This window comes from Caretta caretta, chromosome 5 (assembly GCF_965140235.1).
Source record: "Caretta caretta isolate rCarCar2 chromosome 5, rCarCar1.hap1, whole genome shotgun sequence".
NCBI classification, from domain to species: Eukaryota; Metazoa; Chordata; order Testudines; family Cheloniidae; genus Caretta; species Caretta caretta.
The window spans coordinates 86,913,871-86,932,885 of record NC_134210.1 but is presented as its reverse complement, the minus strand read 5'-3'; the positions used below and the strand labels follow the sequence as shown (position 1 = coordinate 86,932,885).

Below are 19,015 nucleotides of genomic sequence, written 5' to 3'. Positions count from 1 at the left end.
TACCTTCAGTCCTTTTGGTACGATGTCCATCTGTTTGCATTTGGAAAGGAAGATGATGTCTGTCTGTATCTGTACAAGTTTAAAGATTAAGAATGAGCTCTCAACGCAATGCCATCCACAGCCTCAGAAACAACTCTGACATCATAATCAAAAAGGCTGACAAAGGAGGTGCTGTTGTCATCATGAATAGGTCGGAATATGAACAAGAGGCTGCTCGGCAGCTCTCCAACACGAGTTTCTACAAGCCATTACCCTATGATCCCACTGAGAGTTACCAAAAGCAACTACAGCATTTGCTCAAGAAACTTCCTGAAAAAGCACAAGATCAAATCCGCACAGACACACCCCTGGAACCCCGACCTGGGATATTCTATCTACTACCCAAGATCCATAAACCTGGAAATCCTGGGCGCCCCATCATCTCAGGCATTGGCACCCTGACAGCAGGATTGTCTGGCTATGTAGACTCCCTCCTCAGGCCCTACGCTACCAGCACTCCCAGCTACCTTCGAGACACCACTGACTTCCTGAGGAAACTTCAATCCATCAGTGATCTTCCTGATAACACCATCCTGGCTACTATGGACGTAGAAGCCCTCTACACCAACATTCCACACAAAGATGGACTACAAGCCGTCAAGAACACTATCCCCGATAATGTCACGGCTAACCTGGTGGCTGAACTTTGTGACTTTGTCCTTACCCATAACTATTTCACATTTGGGGACAATGTATACCTTCAGATCAGCGGCACTGCTATGGGTACCCGCATGGCCCCACAGTATGCCAACATTTTTATGGCTGATTTAGAACAACGCTTCCTCAGCTCTCGTCCCCTAAAGCCCCTACTCTACTTGCGCTATATTGATGACATCTTCATCATCTGGACCCATGGAAAAGAAGCCCTTGAGGAATTCCACCATGATTTCAACAATTTCCATCCCACCACCAACCTCAGCCTGGTCCAGTCCACACAAGAGATCCACTTCCTGGACACTACAGTGCTAATAAACAATGGCCACATAAACACCACCCTATACCGGAAACCTACTGACCGCTATTCCTACCTGCATGCCTCCAGCTTTCACCCTGACCACACCACACGATCCATCGTCTACAGCCAAGCTCTGCGATACAACCGCATTTGCTCCAACCCCTCAGACAGAGACAAACACCTACAAGATCTCTGTCAAGCTTTCTTACAACTACAATACCCACCTGCAGAAGTAAAGAAACAGATTGATAGAGCCAGAAGAGTTCCCAGAAGTTACCTACTACAGGACAGGCCTAACAAAGAAAATAACAGAACGCCACTAGCGGTCACCTTCAGCCCCCAACTAAAACCCCTCCAATGCATTATTAAGGATCTACAACCTATCCTAAAGGATGACCCAACACTCTCACAAGTCTTGGGAGACAGGCCAGTCCTTGCCTACAGACAGCCCGGCAACCTGAAGCAAATACTCACCAACAACCACATACCACACAACAGAACCACTAACCCAGGAACTTATCCTTGCAACAAAGCCCGTTGCCAATTGTGCCCACATATCTATTCAGGGGACACCATCACAGGGCCTAATAACATCAGCCACACTATCAGAGGCTCGTTCACCTGCACATCCACCAATGTGATATATGCCATCATGTGCCAGCAATGCCCCTCTGCCATGTACATTGGTCAAACTGGACAGTCTCTACGTAAAAGAATAAATGGACACAAATCAGATGTCAAGAATTATAACATTCATAAACCAGTCGGAGAACACTTCAATCTCTCTGGTCACGCAATCACAGACATGAAGGTCGCTATCTTAAAACAAAAAAACTTCAAATCCAGACTCCAGCGAGAAACTGCTGAATTGGAATTCATTTGCAAATTGGATACTATTAATTTAGGCTTAAATAGAGACTGGGAGTGGCTAAGTCATTATGCAAGGTAGCCTGTTTCCTCTTGTTTTTTCCTACCCCCCCCTCCCAGATGTTCTGGTTTAACTTGGATTTAAACTTGGAGAGTGGTCAGTTTAGATGAGCTATTACCAGCAGGAGAGTGAGTTTGTGTGTGTATGGGGGTGGGGGGGATGTGAGAAAACCTGGATCTATGCAGGAAATAGCCCGACTTGATTATGTAAAGAGTTGTCACTTTGGATGGGCTAGCACCAGCAGGAGAGTGAATTTGTGTGGAGGGGTGGAGGGTGAGAAAACCTGGATTTGTGCTGGAAATGGCCCACCTGTTGATCACTTTAGATAAGCTATTACCAGCAGGACAGTGGGGTGGGAGGAGGTATTGTTTCATATTCTCTGTGTGTATATAAAGTCTGCTGCAGTTTCCACGGTATACATCTGATGAAGTGAGCTGTAGCTCACGAAAGCTCATGCTCAAATAAATTGGTTAGTCTCTAAGGTGCCACAAGTACTCCTTTTCTTTTTGCGAATACAGACTAACACGGCTGTTCCTCTGAAACCTGACATTTTAAGAATATAATTCTGGCACATATCATAACTCTTAATACCCACCACATACATACAACACACAAGAATATTAATGATAAGTGAGTTATTAGTTTTCAAGTGATACCTCAGAAGGCATATTTTGTAAAAAGATTACTACAGTGTGTGTAGGCTGTGAATACAGGGGTGCTTCGAGTTACAGGTATATTTTTAAATTAAGGGATTTCTAATATTGTGCCTGGGGATGATTTGCTTTATTGCTTTTCTCACTTGTTGCACCTTTGCTGATAGAATCAAGAAAGTTTCATTGTGAAATTAATCCTATAACCCCTTATCACCCTCTATGAGAGCTTCTTATTTTTTCATAGTGCTTTGTTATTTCTGTTTTAAACTAAATTCATTCATGATGACTGACAGAATGATTGGTACAGGTTTGAGCATGACTCAGACACGTTAATAATCCAAGATCTTTACCCCCTTCTTGTTTTTCCCTTCAGTTTAATTACAAGTCTAAATTAGGGAAACATATGACTGTACTATGATGATTAATTGTAGAGGCAAATGTGATGCTTAAAAGCAGGAATTGTTGCACTGTATTTATAAATAGCAGATGAGGAGCTTTAGATCAGATTTAGCCCTGCAATTGTTTTTTGCACTCTGTATGCTAGGGTTGAATTTGGCTCTGTGTGATTGAATATATATATATATATATAGAATGCAGGATTAAAAAATTTAGTGTCCAGAAATGTTGATGGCTAAGATACCAGTTATATAATCACATCAGTAAATAGCCATGTGATTTTCAGCAATCTTTCAAAGTACTTTAAACCCAGTAATTGTCATGGAAATTAAATATTTCTCATACATTTGCATTTACCATGAAACATGTTTTACCCTAAAAATCACAAGTTCTGCTTTATATATCAGGTGCACAAAGAATTGGTTGTCGAATAGAATTTATCGGACCCTGGCTCTGTATCTATATTTCGATGACATGGGATTACTCATGGCAAAGAAAACAAGGGGGTGGGAAATTAGTAAATAAGCTTAAATCTTCGCACCTGCCCAAGGCTTGATTAAATAGGCTTCCCACAGAAGAGTTCTGCAAGGGCTATGGGGAATAGAACCTTCCTTTGAAGGTCTTGGAGTGCAGCATCCTACTCAGGAATGTGTGACACACACAGACACACACACTGCCCTCCAACTGCCGCAGATCAAGACTCCATGAAGCAGTGCTCCACAATTCAGAACTTCCTTTGCAGCTCTCCACATCCTGCTCCTGCTGTTTACTATGAGCCAACAAGAAGCTGGCCAAAGTAAATAGGTCAGGGTATCTTTAAAGTAGTTTCTTTTTCCTCTCAGCCAAAATGTTGCAAGTTATGATTGAGATGCATTGGCAAGGCTATGTGGCTGTTCACTAGGTGTCTCTTCCCTGCCATCAGTGTCACTTTCATTAACACCGTAGAAACTTTGAGTTCCAGTTCTGCACTAAGCTGTGTGGACCTTCACACCTACATGGAGACTCAATTAAGGTCATTGGGATTCTTTAGCAATGGTCTTGTCTACACCCAAAAGTTGTTACAGCTTTAACTATATTGGTATTGGGTTTTCCATGGCCAGGTGGCCTAGTAGCTGGTCTTTCTGTAAGCCCAGAGAGGGTGGTAGGGGGACCCAGGCCCTCCCTCTCCACCAGGTCCCAGCCCAGGGCCCTATGTAGGTCTACCCCTAAACAGGAAAGATGGGTCTCCCTCCCAGTGTCTGTGGGTGAGTGTCAAGACCAGCTTCCATGGGTTACTTCCTACAAGTCTCTTTAGTTTGGAGCATGGCCTCACTAGTCCAGTTGCCCCACAGCTAGGGCTTATTTGCACACTCCCCTTGTCAGGGGAACCCTTACTTGCCTCAAATTGCTGTGCTGGCTGGAAGGTTACTGATCCATCTCAGCCAGCAGATAGCTCCTGCCATCTCACCACTCAGCTTCCCTTATTTTCTACCCCGTCCAGGCCTGGTATTGGCTGCAGGTATAGCAGGGCGGGGCTAGCTGAACCCAAAGATTTTCTTTAATCCCTGCTGTGCTGGACGGCAGTTGCTTTGCTCCTTCATAGGCCCTGATTCTGCAACTGATTGAGCCCTACAATAGGTGCAGTGGTTGCTTCCATGCTAACAATTGCAAGATCAGGGCCTAATTCTCCAACCCCAATATCCCTGTTACTCAAAATTTGTGCTCTAGCCAATCCCATATCCATAATTCTTATCAAAATTAGTAGTTACAAAATCCCAGTTTTGTAAAGATTTTGTGATGTTCCCTGAGACCTTAAAAATTAATAAATCAGGATTTATGTGTATCACTGCTGACTTGCACAGGAAATTATATCCAGTTTGTATTTTTCTCTATGCTGTATAAAAAAGGCTTGAAAGTCTTGTACAATTATATGTCTGTTCTTTATATTAGCAATGCAAGTCTTGCCTGAGCTGAAAGACTCTACAATGCCTGGAGAACTAGTGAAATGGTGACATCACAACACCCAAACGAGTGCAGTTGTGGGGGAGGGATTTAGTTAGACTGTTTAAAATCTTTTTGGGGTGTGTTTTAGTAATAACTATTTAATTCCAATGACAAATTAACATTTGGAATTAAGGGAGCATTTGTTAAAAGATGGAGATTCTCTTCAATCACAATAAACATCCCTTACACGTCCGAGGCTTGACAATCCAGAACCCTTATATTTCTGTGGTGAAAAGCAAGTATTAACAAAGCAAATGACAAACAAGGCATTTGGGCAGACTTTATAAAGAAAGGGACACAAGACCAATTTTAAAAAAAAATACTTCACAGATCACATTTAGGGTTAAACTGATTCCTGTAGCTTTTATATTTTAATAAAATGTTCACAGGCTAGACTTTTGAAGGTATTCAAGTGTCTAAAGCTGCAGATAAATGCTTAGTGGGATTTACAAAGGTGCCTAACACCTATTGATTTCAATGAAAATTAGGTGCTTGTGTGCTCTTAAAATCCGACTAGGCATCTATCTGTATGTATAAGCCTTTAATATACCTTTAAAACTCTGGCCCTACATCACTTTTGAATACTGCAAATCCTTATTCATGATGAAAGGATGATATTTTAATGGTGCTACTCATACATGCACTTGTAGGTCCAGCCTGTTCTATTAACATTTTGGGAAACTTTTTGGACTTGGAGAAAGCCAAACATATTCTCAACGCAAAAAGTCTCTCCTCTCTGAATCAGGAAGAAATGGTAATCAATATGGTCAATGTGGACATTTCTAAAAGCTCTCTTCTACCAGAATTCTCCCATCTATTATTTTAAGTCTTCTCTTTCTCTTTTAGGATATAATTTAGTGTAGGAGTTTTCCTTCTATAAAGCCAATTTAAAACAGGAAATTGCTGTATCAGAGATGACTATGGAGAAATGATTTCTCAGATGTACAGCTGTCTAGTCTTTGTTAATTATGCTTTAATTAGAAAACATAAGGGTTTTTTTCTTTTTTAACCAGATGATTTCTTTTGTAAAAGGGATTTGTTGTTGCCTTCTTATATCTTCATTTATCTGCACTGGCATATAACAGTCCCGAAAGATCACTTGAGAACCTCATGCCCTGCCCCACCCCTGACATGTCCCCTTCCTTTCTGCTCCCAAAATGTCCCTCACATAGGATGGGGCAAGAGGAGCTCATGTAGGGCTCATTACTCCATTCCTGTGCCAGCACACTCCCTGACATCCCTCAGGTTTAGGAGGTTGGAAAGGTGGGGAAAACCACCTAAGCCCACCACGCCACCTCCATGCACTGAGCCCCACGTTAGTGCACCTGGATTTAGGCCAAGATATTGAAAGGTGGATAAGGGAACCTCTCTCGAATGACAAGGAAAAATGGTTGAGTTGTTTGTAGATGTAATGCACACAAGCACGTGTGCAGCTACTATATGGAAATAAGAGCTAATGCTTCTTCAGAGAAGGGGAGGAAAGCACAGAGGCTGTAACACTACACCTCTAAGAGTGTAACAAACGGAATATATTTTCCCCTATGTTGTTCTGACCTGTAGCAAATAGCAGTCTGGCTTCTTCCTGTTTCAGTAATTTTGCTTACTTAGTGAATGTTAGAAAAACGGTTGGCTTCAAATGTTGTTTTATTCTTTTCAGGTCAGGCCATGCTTTTGCAACAGTTGGACAAGTAATATACATGTTTGGTGGTTGTTCGGGTGAAAATATTTACTGCACTGATTTGCATGCATTGGATACAGGTATCTTTTAGAATTGCAGATGATTTCCTTCTTAGTACATTTTATAGATATATAAAGTGTGAAAAAAGAAGAGGAGTATCACAGACCTGTCTTACAGCTCCCGTGGTACTATTTCTAACCTCCGAGCAGGATCCAGAGTTGGTGCAGAATTGTTCTTCAGCCAATACTCTGTTCTGAGGACAGGACTAGGCCCCGCAGCCTTAGTGCCCCTTCCACTGATAGAGGGATTGGAGAATCTGCACAACAGTAGGTGCTTCAGTCAGACCCCCAAAGATCTGCTGCCTGTATGTGGCTGTGCAAGACCTTCTTCTGTACTGGACTCTACACAATGCAGAAGAGCCTGCACCCACTTTGTGAGCTCTTGGATTGTTTCTTCCTGGCCCCTGTGCTGCAGAACTACCGAGGTTCATCTGTGTTAGTGGGCACCTACAGAGGAAGGGAGAAAATTTTGACCTTTGTGTGAAGTATCATTTTTGTTACCTGTTTTGGAGAGATGCGCCAAGAATATAGTCTTAAATATAAGCTTGTAAATATAGTACTGAAAAGGTGAATTCACAACAGAAAATTAAAGCCAGCCAAAGTATATTGAAAGAGTTGCATAGTTTTATTTAATTACATTTGCCTTATTCGTAAGTCTGATAGGCCTGCAAAATAGAAATCCTTAAAAGAATCATAGAAACAGGCATACACAGCTAGAGTGTAGATGAAAATTTACCCATTTTTCTATCCTTCCCACTTAACTCTGTCCTCACCCACCACATTTACTGTCTTCAGAGGAACCACACAGGGTAAACTGAGGTACTTCCTGGAAAGTTCTCATTGGTTCATTTCAAATATCTTCTTTCCAAGGGTGGATATGAGCTAACTGATGTGAAATAACTGTATTGCCTTGTCATGCATTTGGCTATTGCCTCATGAAAATACACCCAGTGTATTTACATCTGCAGACCAGATTCAGGGACAACCCAAATTATTAGGAGGGGCCAGTCATTAAGTTGTTTGTCTGCAAACAACTGCTTCCTTCACCTATCCTGAGTCAGGAAAAAAGAGGTAAGAAACAAGCCATTATCTCAAGCCCCTCTTGTGAACTGTTTGTCCTCTGGGATAAGTTAATTGAAATTTCCCTCCCCCAACTCACACTTGAATTTTAATATGTCCAGATGGAAATAGGCCATTTTTGCAGAGAATTTGGCTTTTTCACTGTAAAGGGAGTGTTCCATCTGCAAAATCGGCTTTATTTTTATCAGAGGTTTGAGGTGAGACTGCATGGGGGGCAAATTGGGTGTGGCCTCGGTATGGTTGCATGGGACCAGGTGTGGCCCCTGCACAACCACATGGGCTCAGAGGGGCGAGCAAGACAATTTACCCCTCTCTGCAGCTGTGCAAAGGTTACACACAGACCAGTCTCTGTGCTCCCTGCACTTTGGGGAGCACAAAAACAGCCTAGCCTTGGTCAGCCTAGCCTAACCCCCTGCCCCCAGGAAGCAGAACTCCACAAAGGGAGGCGGGAGGAGGCAGAGCTGTGCTCCCACTCCCCTTCTGCATCAGCTTGTGCAGTGGAGCCAGCACATAAAGGTAGCAGATTGCTCACCCCTTATGGCAAGGAGCATCACCAGAAAGATTGTGCCAACCTCCCGAGTGCTCCTTCGGAGGCATTGCAACTTGACATGGCCTTCTCTTCAGGACAGTGGCTAAAAAGCCACAATCTGTCACAAAATGTTTCACTCCAGCTGACCTGCAAAAAATATTTTTCACGCACATTGTTTCTTCAGCAGTGAGAGTTGGTGGTTTTGCACCACTCTGTTTTGCTAACCCAGGAACTATAACTGTAACTTCCTTTGATCTATTAGCCTTTCAAGTAAAACTTCTTACAACAATTTACTATGCTGTCCCACCAAGTTTTCTGCTGAAGTATAATATAGGAAATTTAGTTACAGTCTGGATATTATCAGAAAAGTAATTGTGGAAAAGCAGCATCACTTGCCCCATAACCTCAGCCGTGCAGAACACAATGCCATCCACAGCCTCAGAAACAACTCCAACATCATAATCAAAAAGGCTGACAAAGGAGGTGCTGTCGTCATCATGAATAGGTCGGAATATGAACAAGAGGCTGCTAGGCAGCTCTCCAATACCACTTTCTACAAGCCATTACCCTCTGATCCCACTGAGAGTTACCAAAAGCAACTACAGCATTTGCTCAAGAAACTCCCTGAAAAAGCACAAGAACAAATCCGCACAGACACACCCCTGGAACCGCAACCTGGGGTATTCTATCTGCTACCCAAGATCCATAAACCTGGAAATGCTGGGCGCCCCATCATCTCAGGCATTGGCACCCTGACAGAAGGATTGTCTGGCTATGCAGACTCCCTCCTCAGGCCCTACGCTACCAGCACTCCCAGCTATCTTCAAGACACCACTGACTTCCTGAGGAAACTACAATCCATCGGTGATCTTCCTGAAAACACCATCCTGGCCACTATGGATATAGAAGCCCTCTACACCAACATTCCACACAAAGATGAACTACAAGCAGTCAGCTTGGAACAGGAACAGTATCCCCGATAATGTCACAGCAAACCTGGTGGCTGAACTTTGTGACTTTGTCCTCACCCATAACTATTTCACATTTGGGGACAATGTATACCTTCAAATCAGCAGCACTGCTATGGGTACCCGCACGGCCCCACAGTATGCCAACATTTTTATGGCTGACTTAGAACAATGCTTCCTCAGCTCTCGTCCCCTAATGCCCCTACTCTACTTGCGCTACACTGATGACATCTTCATCATCTGGACCCATAGAAAAGAAGCCCTTGAGGAATTCCACCATGATTTCAACAATTTCCATCCCACCATCAACCTCAGCCTGGACAAGTCCACAGAAGAGATCCACTTCCTGGACGCTACGGTGCTAATAAGCGATGGTCACATAAACACCACCCTATACTGGAAACCTACTGACCGCTCTTCCTACCTACATGCCTCCAGCTTTCACCCAGACCACACCACACGATCCATTGTCTACAGCCAAGCTCTACGATACAACCGCATTTGCGCCAACCCCTCAGACAGAGACAAACACCTACAAGATCTCTATCAAGCATTCTTACAACTACAGTACCCACCTGCTGAAGTGAAGAAACAGATTGACAGAGCCAGAAGAGTACCCAGAAGTCACTTACTACAGGACAGGCCCAACAAAGAAAATAACAGAACGCCACTAGCCATCACCTTCAGCCCCCAACTAAAACCTCTCCAACGCATCATCAAGGATCTACAACCTATCCTGAAGGATGACCCATCACTCTCACGGATCTTGGGGGACAGGCCAGTCCTTGCTTACAGACAGCCCCCCAACCTGAAGCAAATACTCACCAGCAACCGCACACCACACAACAGAACCACTAACCCAGGAACCTATCCTTGCAACAAAGCCCGTTGCCAACTGTGCCCCCATATCTATTCAGGGGACACCATCATAGGGCCTAATCACATCAGCCACACTATCAGAGGCTCATTCACCTGCACATCTACCAATGTGATATATGCCATCATGTGCCAGCAATGCCCCTCTGCCATGTACATTGGTCAAACTGGACAGTCTCTACGTAAAAGAATAAATGGACACAAATCAGACGTCAAGAATTATAACATTGAAAAACCAGTCGGAGAACACTTCAATGTCTCTGGTCACTCGATTAGAGACCTAAAAGTGGCAATTCTTCAACAAAAAAACTTCAAAAACAGACTCCAACAAGAGACTGTTGAATTGGAATTAATTTTCAAACTGGATACAATTAACTTAGGCTTGAATAGAGACTGGGATTGGATGGGTCATTACACAAAGTAAAACTATTTCCCCATGTTTATTCCCCCCTCCCCCCACTGTTCCTCAGACATTCTTGTCAACTGCTGGAAATGACCCACCTTGATTATCACTACAAAAGGTTTTCTTCTCCCCCCCTCCATCTCCCACCCCCGCTCTCTTGCTGGTAATAGCTCCTCTTAAGTGATCACTCTCCTTACAGTGTATATGGTAACACCCATTGTTTCATGTTCTCTGTGTATATAAATCTCCCCACTGTATTTTCCACTGAATGGATCCGATGAAGTGAGCTGTAGCTCACGAAAGCTTATGCTCAAATAAATTGGTTAGTCTCTAAGGTGCCACCAGTACTCCTTTTCTTTTTGCGAATACAGACTAACATGGCTGCTACTCTGAAACCTGTACATAAAAATGGTACCTCTCACTCAACATACCATGGTCCTTTATGGCTTCAAAGCCTGTCCACTTACTTTCCTGACAAAAATGAGTTTTTAATACTGTTAGCACCATAGAGCCATCCAAGATATGTAAGAGTGAGCTAGAGTCTATTCTGCCTCAGGCATCGTCAACAAAATTGTCGAATAAGTTCTGACAGCAGTCTTTATTATTGGTAATAATGTAAGAAGCAGAAAGAAGATGGTTTGGTTTTCAGATCACACATTGTTTGCAGTGTTGTCAGTTCGAAAAAGTATCTTCTAACTGGTGAATTGAACAAATTGGGAGAGAATAAATCTGGATCCCCCACAAGTCCATTTTGGCAACCAGCTTTTGGATTATAGCTGCACTTTAAAAGGCTGTAGTATGTAAATTTTATGATTTTCAGATTGCAAGGGAAATCAGTGGAAAATATATAATTATGTGAGGCTCTTTTTTAACAGGTTTGTTAACCTGGCAGCAGTGTGAAGTCAAGGGAGGGATACCCAGTGGAAGGACACATCACACATTTACAGCACACCATGACAAGGTATAGACCAAATGTCATTTTTCTGTCCTGGTTTATTTTTTCTGTAATTCCAGTATGGAGGGAAGATGTAGGAATGTCTCCTTCTCAACGCTTCTCAGATATATACTCTTAAAGAAGGTGTAATGGGATTTCACCTCTAGGTTTTTCTGAGCAGCTGTATGATCAACAAGTCTAGTACAGGAGTAGGAGCCAGGAATTCCCCAGTTCAAATTCTGGCTCTGGCACTGTATGAACTTGAGAGAGTCATTAAGGCGCAGATTTTCAAAAATGCCCTTTAATTTTTGTCTACTCAATTTGAGGCCCCATTTTCAAAGGTGCTGAGCAGCCACAGATCCCATTGACTTCATGTGGCTTCACATGGAATTTTGGGTGCTCCATGCCTCTGAAAGCGCCTCAACTTGAACACCAAAAAATTGAGGCATCTGATAGAAATGGCCGCTTTAGAAAATGTTGATCTTATATCTCTTCCCCTGTTTCCCATCTGAGAAACAGGGATAATAATACTAACTTACCCCACACAAATGCTGTCAGAATATATTCATTAATGCTTGAATGTGGAGTATATTTGTTTTTCAAATGTAAAGACATATGCAAGTGCTAAGTTTTCAGTTGGGATTTCCTCATAAATATCACTGGCACAATGTGATCCATTTGGCATACAGATCACTTGTTCAAATTTAGCCCAGATTACTAGTGATTGAATGTTATTGCTCTCTAGCTTTTTGGTCTGTGTGAGTGAGTGGATGTCCCTGGTCCAGTTCCCAGTGGACAAGTGCCCACATCAATACACATCATTACAGTTGGCAATCTCATCAGAGAGACTCTAGACCAGTGGTGGGCAACCTGCAACCCGCGGACCGCATGTGGCCCATAAGGGTAATCTGATTGCGGGCCACGAGACATTTTGCTGACATTCACTGTCCACAGGCACAGCCCTCCGCAGCTCCCAGTGGTTGGGAATGGCGAACCATGGCCACTGGGACCTGCAGGGGGCCATGCCTGCAGACGGTCAAAGTCAGCTAAATGTCTCGTGGCCCGCAATCAGATTACCCTGTTGGACCACATGCGGCCCACGGGCTGCAGGTTGCCCACCACTGCTCTAGACTGAATGGGCATGTGTGGTGTTTAGATGTTGCTTGTAATTATTAGAATTGTGAGCACTGGCTGTTGGGAGTCTGAAAGGACAGGAAACAGTAAGGGGGGGGAGGAGTTGAGAGGCTGGGAGAAAGCTACAGAGGGTGCAGCATCAGCTTGGTTAAGGGGTTTCCACTTTTTAAAATAAAGTCCTGTTGAAGCTTGTTAGTACCTTGCCTGGCTGATACAACATTTGGCGATGAGGATGGATCTTCTGCCTCTGAACTCACCTGCACCCTTTCTGCAAAGCCCAGGTGAGCCTCAAATTGCTTTTACTACCTGGATCCATATGTTTGAGATTTATCTGCTTGCAATCAGTGCTACAGAGATTTCTGAAGTAAGAAAGGTTTCAGAGTAACAGCCGTGTTAGTCTGTATTCGCAAAAAGAAAAGGAGTACTTGTGGCACTTTAGAGACTAACCAATTTATTTGAGCATAAGCATCCGATGAAGTGAGTTGTAGCTCACGAAAGCTTATGCTCAAATAAATTGGTTAGTCTCTATGGTGCCACAAGTACTCCTTTTCTTTCTTGAAGTAAGAAAGTATGCTCTGCTAATCCACTGCCTTGGAGCAGAAGGGCAGCGTATATTTTACACTTTTCCCCTTGCAGATGATAAATATGAGACTGCACTCACTGCATTAAAGAACTTTTTTGTGTCAAAAATGAATGTAGTAGCTAATCGCGACAGATTTCGCCAGCGTGAGCAGAAACCAGGGGAAACTATAATGCAGTATATTGCTTCAATGAGGGGTCTGATTGTAATTTTCGACTTTGGGAATATGGCAGATGAGATGATTAGAGACCAGCTCATTGAGAAAACAGCCATGCTTCATGTAAGACGACACTTACTTACTTTTAGAACCACAACTTACACTAGAAAAAGCAATAACCATTGCTACTCAGATTGAGTCAGCTACAGCTGAAGCCAAAAAAATGAGCGTGGATACAGGAGGCACAGTCTAGGCTGTGACTCCTTTGCAGAAAAGTTCACTACCATTGTAGACACACAATTGCAAGAGGAAAACTAATGAAAAACCACCAAATCAGCAAATTCAAAATACAGTAAAAGCATGTTTTCGCTGTGGATCCCCACAACATCTTGCAAGCTACACAGGATGTCCAGCAAAAGTAGCTCAGTGCAATCATTGCAAGAAGATTGGACATTTTGCTAAAGTATGTCGCGGTAGCCAGTTCAATCAACAGGTGCATGCAGTTACAATACCAGATGTTACTGTGCTGAGCGTGGACAAAATCACTACTGCACATATTCCAGAACAGATAAAGTGCACTGTGAACGTTTCTGCCATACCCTCAGGCAAACCACACTCTGTTCAGCTGATGTTGGACACTGGCTCAGCAGTATCTATACTACCTGATTCCATCTATCTGCATTACTTTAAAGATGTGCCTCTTACTGAACCCAAACTTCACTTGGTGTGCTATTTGAAAAACTGTATTCCAGTACATGGCTGCCTGCCAGTAATAGTTACTTTTGGTGATTGCTGTGTAACTGCAGAGTTCTACATTGTCCACAAAAAGAAAAGGAGTACTAGTGGCACCTTAGAGACTAACAATTTATTTGAGCATAAGCTTTCGTGAGCTACAGCTCACTTCATGCATCCGATGAAGTGAGCTGTAGCTCACGAAAGCTTATGCTCAAATAAATTGTTAGTCTCTAAGGTGCCACTAGTACTCCTTTTCTTTTTGCGAATACAGACTAACACGGCTGCTACTCTGAAAATTGTCCACAAAGGCACTCCTATCCTTGACAGAGATTTTATTGGCTGCTTCAAATCTCAGGATAATTAATGGACGAATTGATCTTCCTCAGCAAAGCACTCTTGCGGTACACACACCAGTTTCACCTGGGACCCAACACCAGATTGAGGAGAAACTCAGCTGTGCTTATGGGTTTCTGCATAAATTTAAAATGCGGAATAATATTATGCCTGTACGACAGAAGTTACGGCGCTTACCATTTTCAGTCAGGGAAGCTGTTTCAGAGGAACTTAGAAAACTTGTTCAAAAGGACATTATTGAAGAGATGGACTCCTCGGAATGGGGTTCACCTATAGTAGTGATGCAGAAGAAGGGTGAAGGTATTCGCCTTTGTGTGGACTTAAGGGAGCCAAATAAAGCTATTGTGATTGACAGCCATCCTCTTCCTCACACAGAAGAAGTATTTGCAGAACTCCGTGGAGCAAAGATGTTTTCTACTCTTGATTTTTAGAGTACATACCACCAGGTTATGTTGCATGAAGATAGCAGAGACCTCACAGCATTTATTATACATGAGGGACTATTTTGTTTTAAACATGTTCCATACGGTCTCGCATCTGCGCCATGTGCTTTTCAAAAGATGATGTAATTGATTCTGAAGAATCAACATGGAGTTCATTGCTGTCTGGATGATATTATCGTGTTTGGAAATACTTCTGAGGAACATGACAGTAACCTGCAGTCTGTACTAAACTGCATCAGCACAGCAGGCCTCCAGCTCAATAGGTCCAAAATGCAAATTTAGACAAACTGAACTCTTCTTTCTGGGGCATACAATTTCACAGGCTGGACTAAAACCTGATCCAGATCACATCTTGGCAATTTCAAATGCTCCTCCTCCAACAGATTTGCAAACCTTACATTCCTTCTTAGGTCTTACCTCCTGGTATGCAAAATTCATTCCCAATTATGCTTCTGTCATTGAACTTAATTAGTACTGGGAAGTACTACAGAGAAATTCAACCTTAGTGTGGACTATGGATGCATAAGCTAGTTTTGAAACAGTGAAAGACTTGATTGTACATAGTCCAGTACTTGCACTATTCAGTCCTGCATTGCCCACAATTGTAACTACTGATGCTTCTGATTATGGACTTGGGGCTGTTCTCACACAACTACATGAGGACAACACAGAGAGGACTGTTCCATTTGCTTTAAGGACACTAAGTAATGCTGAAAGACAATATCCTACAGTCAAAAAAGAAGCACTTGCTTGTGTCTGGGCTACTGAAAAATGGAGAACTTACCTGTGGGGCCACACGTTCAAGTTGCGCACAGACCAGCGCCCTTTGACGACGTTGCTTACCACGACAGGACTGGGAACAGCAGGATACCGTGTTGCTCGATGGTCTGCAAGACGACTCTCTTTCAATGATGAACTGGAATGTAAGCCTGGAAACCAAAATGTGGTCACTGATTGCCTTTCTCGCCTGCCTTTACCTTCACCAGATGGTCCAACGGAGAATGAGGATGTAGTGGATGTGCTTATTACAAGCACTCTCACTGCAGTTACAAGAGAACAATTTCAAGCTGCTTGTTCAGCGTGTCCAATTCAACAAAAACTATGGGAATTTCTGACAAAGATGGCCCAGTCACCTTAAAAACCTTGACCCAGTTTTGCTGCCTTATTTTAGGGTTCGGGATGAACTTTCTTTGTTTGATGGCTGTGTGCTACGAGGTACACACCAGCTCCTTGTGCCAGAAGAATTCCATCAAAACTCATACACCTGGCCCACGATATTCATCAAGGAATTGTCCGAACCAAACAACGACTACGGGATCTGTATTGGTGGCCAGGGATGGACTCTCAAACTGAAGCACTCATAAAATCCTGTGTCGCTTGCCAAATGCATGATAAGACAGCAGTGACATGTACCCCTCCATTACAGCCTTCCTCTTCCTGAATCTGCATGGGAAAAAGTGGCAATTGACATTGTAGGACCCTTTGATACTGCTCCAATTGACTGCCGTTATTCCATCACTTTAATAGACTATTTCAGTAAACGGTTTGAGGTAGTTTACATGGCAAATCTCTTCTGCTACAGTAATTAAGTTCCTCTCTTCAGTTTTTAGCAGGGAAGATAACCCCAAAGAACTGGTTTCAGATAATGGTAGTCAATTTACTTCCCTGGAGTTTGAAACTTTTCTAGCACAGAGGAACTGAATTTGCACAGAAGCTCATCCCTATATTACCCTCAAGCCAATGGGGAAATCGAACGGTTTAACAGAAGTTTGAAAGACAGTTTGCAAACGGCTAAACTGGAAGGGCGATTGTGGATACCCCTCACTACTGATTTCTTGCAAGCATACCAGGCTACACGACATGCCACAATGCAAAGATCACCCGCAGAGTTACTGCATGGGAAACAGATGAATACTAAACTGAACATTGCTCGATTCTTAAAGGCACAACCAGGTGCCCCAAACAAGGATGATGTGAGAAAAACAGTTGAACAGAACCAAGCAAAGTCTAAGGCTTTCACAGACAAGCAGCGGGGTGCTAAGGAACCAAAGTTTGAGTGTGATTCCTTTGTTAGAATGTGAAAACCTGGAATTTTACACAAAGGGGACCATAAATTCACAGCTCCTCTTAAAATCATAGAGAAGAAGGGACCTTACACCTATCGACTTTCTGATGGGCGGGTATGGAAAGCTTCTTATCTTGCACCTGCCTATGCACCAAGAGGAGATTATGCCAACACCCAGTCTGCATTGGATGACTTCACTGTAGTACCGACACAACAAGACATTGCACTGGAACCAGGGCTTGAGAGACGGCCTGTCAGACCCAGACGACCACCTGTCTGGACTACAGACTACGTTATGTAGTATCTACAGTGTTTTCAGTGTAATATTTCTGCCAACAGTACAGTGTCTTGTTTCATATTTGTTCCTGTGGTTAGAACAACAATGTTTATTTTAATTGGGAGAGTTTCTTAAGAGAGGAGGGAATGTGGGGTTTAGATGTTGCTTGTAATTATTAGAATTGGGAGCACTGTCTGTTGGGAGTCTGAAAGGACAGGAAACAGGAAGGATGGGGGAGGAGTTGAGAGGCTGGGAGAAAGCTACAGAGGATGCAGCAGCAGCTTGGTAAAGGGGTTTCCACTTTGAAAATAAAGTCCTATTGAAGCTTGTTAGTACCTTGCCTGGTTGATACAACAGCAAGGAGGCTGAACAAACCTCACAATCCTTGCAGCATTCTTTCCAGCACAGAGCTCAGGACCAGTGGCAGAGCAATGTGGATTCCTAGCACAGCAAGCGCTTTTTAGCAGTACATAAATGAAGGAGTTCAGTTTTCAATACTGTCAAGCGTAGCAAATAACTTTCATGCAAACACTGTGCTCACTTTTAAAAATATCATTACTTCCTGCATGACTTGCTTATGTCTCATAGTTTCCTCTGTTGCCACACTGCATATCAGCCTGCACGAGTTGCTGAAGGAGTGCTGAATGCCATATCTTTTTCTTCTAAAGTCTAACCCCGCTCTATGCGCTACCTTCTGGGAATCCAACAACCTGGATGAGGAGTGACAGTACTGATTCTCTTCCTTTTCACTGCAGTCTGAAACACCTCTTACTTGCAAACACTGCAGCATTTTTGCATTCACTAATATATGGAAAATGTTCAGAATGCCCAAGAATCTGTCTATTTTAAAGTTTTCTATAGCCTCATCAATGTAATAACCAAGCAGTAAATCCAGGTAAATTATTTCCACATAGGGAGACCCCAGTAGATTTCATTACATTGTCTACTCTTCTCTTTTCATTAGTAATAAGAGTTAATAAATTATTAGGTCCCCCCCCCTCTTTTTTTTTTTTTTTTTTTGCAGGGTGGGACAGGGGATATTGTGTGTTGAGAGGAGAGGGGAGTTTTCATATTGTTTTTCTAGATGCATACAGCTAAATTGCAGGGAAAGAGACTTTCCATAAGATAATACTTTGAGTACGGAGTCATATATATTGTATTACAGTTGCAGTTCTTGCCAACAGGATATCTATTTGTTTGGAGGAATATATGAGTCTAAAGATGGTCATAAAACACCAAAGAATGATGTCATGAAATTAAGCCTAGGTGAGTAAAAATGCAAAAGGAAGGTTGTCAGCACAATTTTTAAATCACTGAATAGAGCAAGATACTATCCAGAAGTATCCTAAAGCAAGATGGCTGCACAAGGGCATAGTCTTGTAATAAAATGAACCTGAGTACATCTTTCAGTATGTGTGGAGCTACATAAAAATACATCCAAATGCACAAGTGCATCTCTGTAGTCAATATATGATCAATCACTTAACAATTTCTTGAAAATTTGTAAGATTTAATTAAACATTGTATAATATTTATACACACATATATGCTCCAAATCTAACACCATTCTCTATCCCCTTAAAGATATTAGCACACCTTCCAGCTTTGCCTGGAATCTGTAATGTAAGGCTGCGCGGCATTTTATGGTTTACGTTAGGTTGCAATGTTTCTCTAGACAAGCTCTGTAAACCACTTTAATTCAACACTTTTTGTTGCCTGAGAGATTGCAGAAAATGCTGCCTTTGTTATCTTTTGATCATACAAACCTCTGAACTTCCCCCTTCCTTCC

The 19,015-nt window shown here is 42.7% G+C and overlaps 1 protein-coding gene across 1 annotated transcript in view; it reads left to right on the top strand.

Moving 5' to 3' along the window:
* LOC125637396 (kelch domain-containing protein 3-like) overlaps nt 1-19,015 on the top strand; it is a 92,587-nt gene that overhangs the window by 33,122 nt on the left and 40,450 nt on the right. The window contains exons 9-11 of the mRNA XM_075128636.1: nt 6,612-6,712; nt 11,423-11,508; nt 18,411-18,492. Of these exons, the coding sequence (XP_074984737.1) occupies nt 6,612-6,712; nt 11,423-11,508; nt 18,411-18,492 (269 nt within the window). The remainder of the gene's footprint in view (nt 1-6,611; nt 6,713-11,422; nt 11,509-18,410; nt 18,493-19,015) is intronic.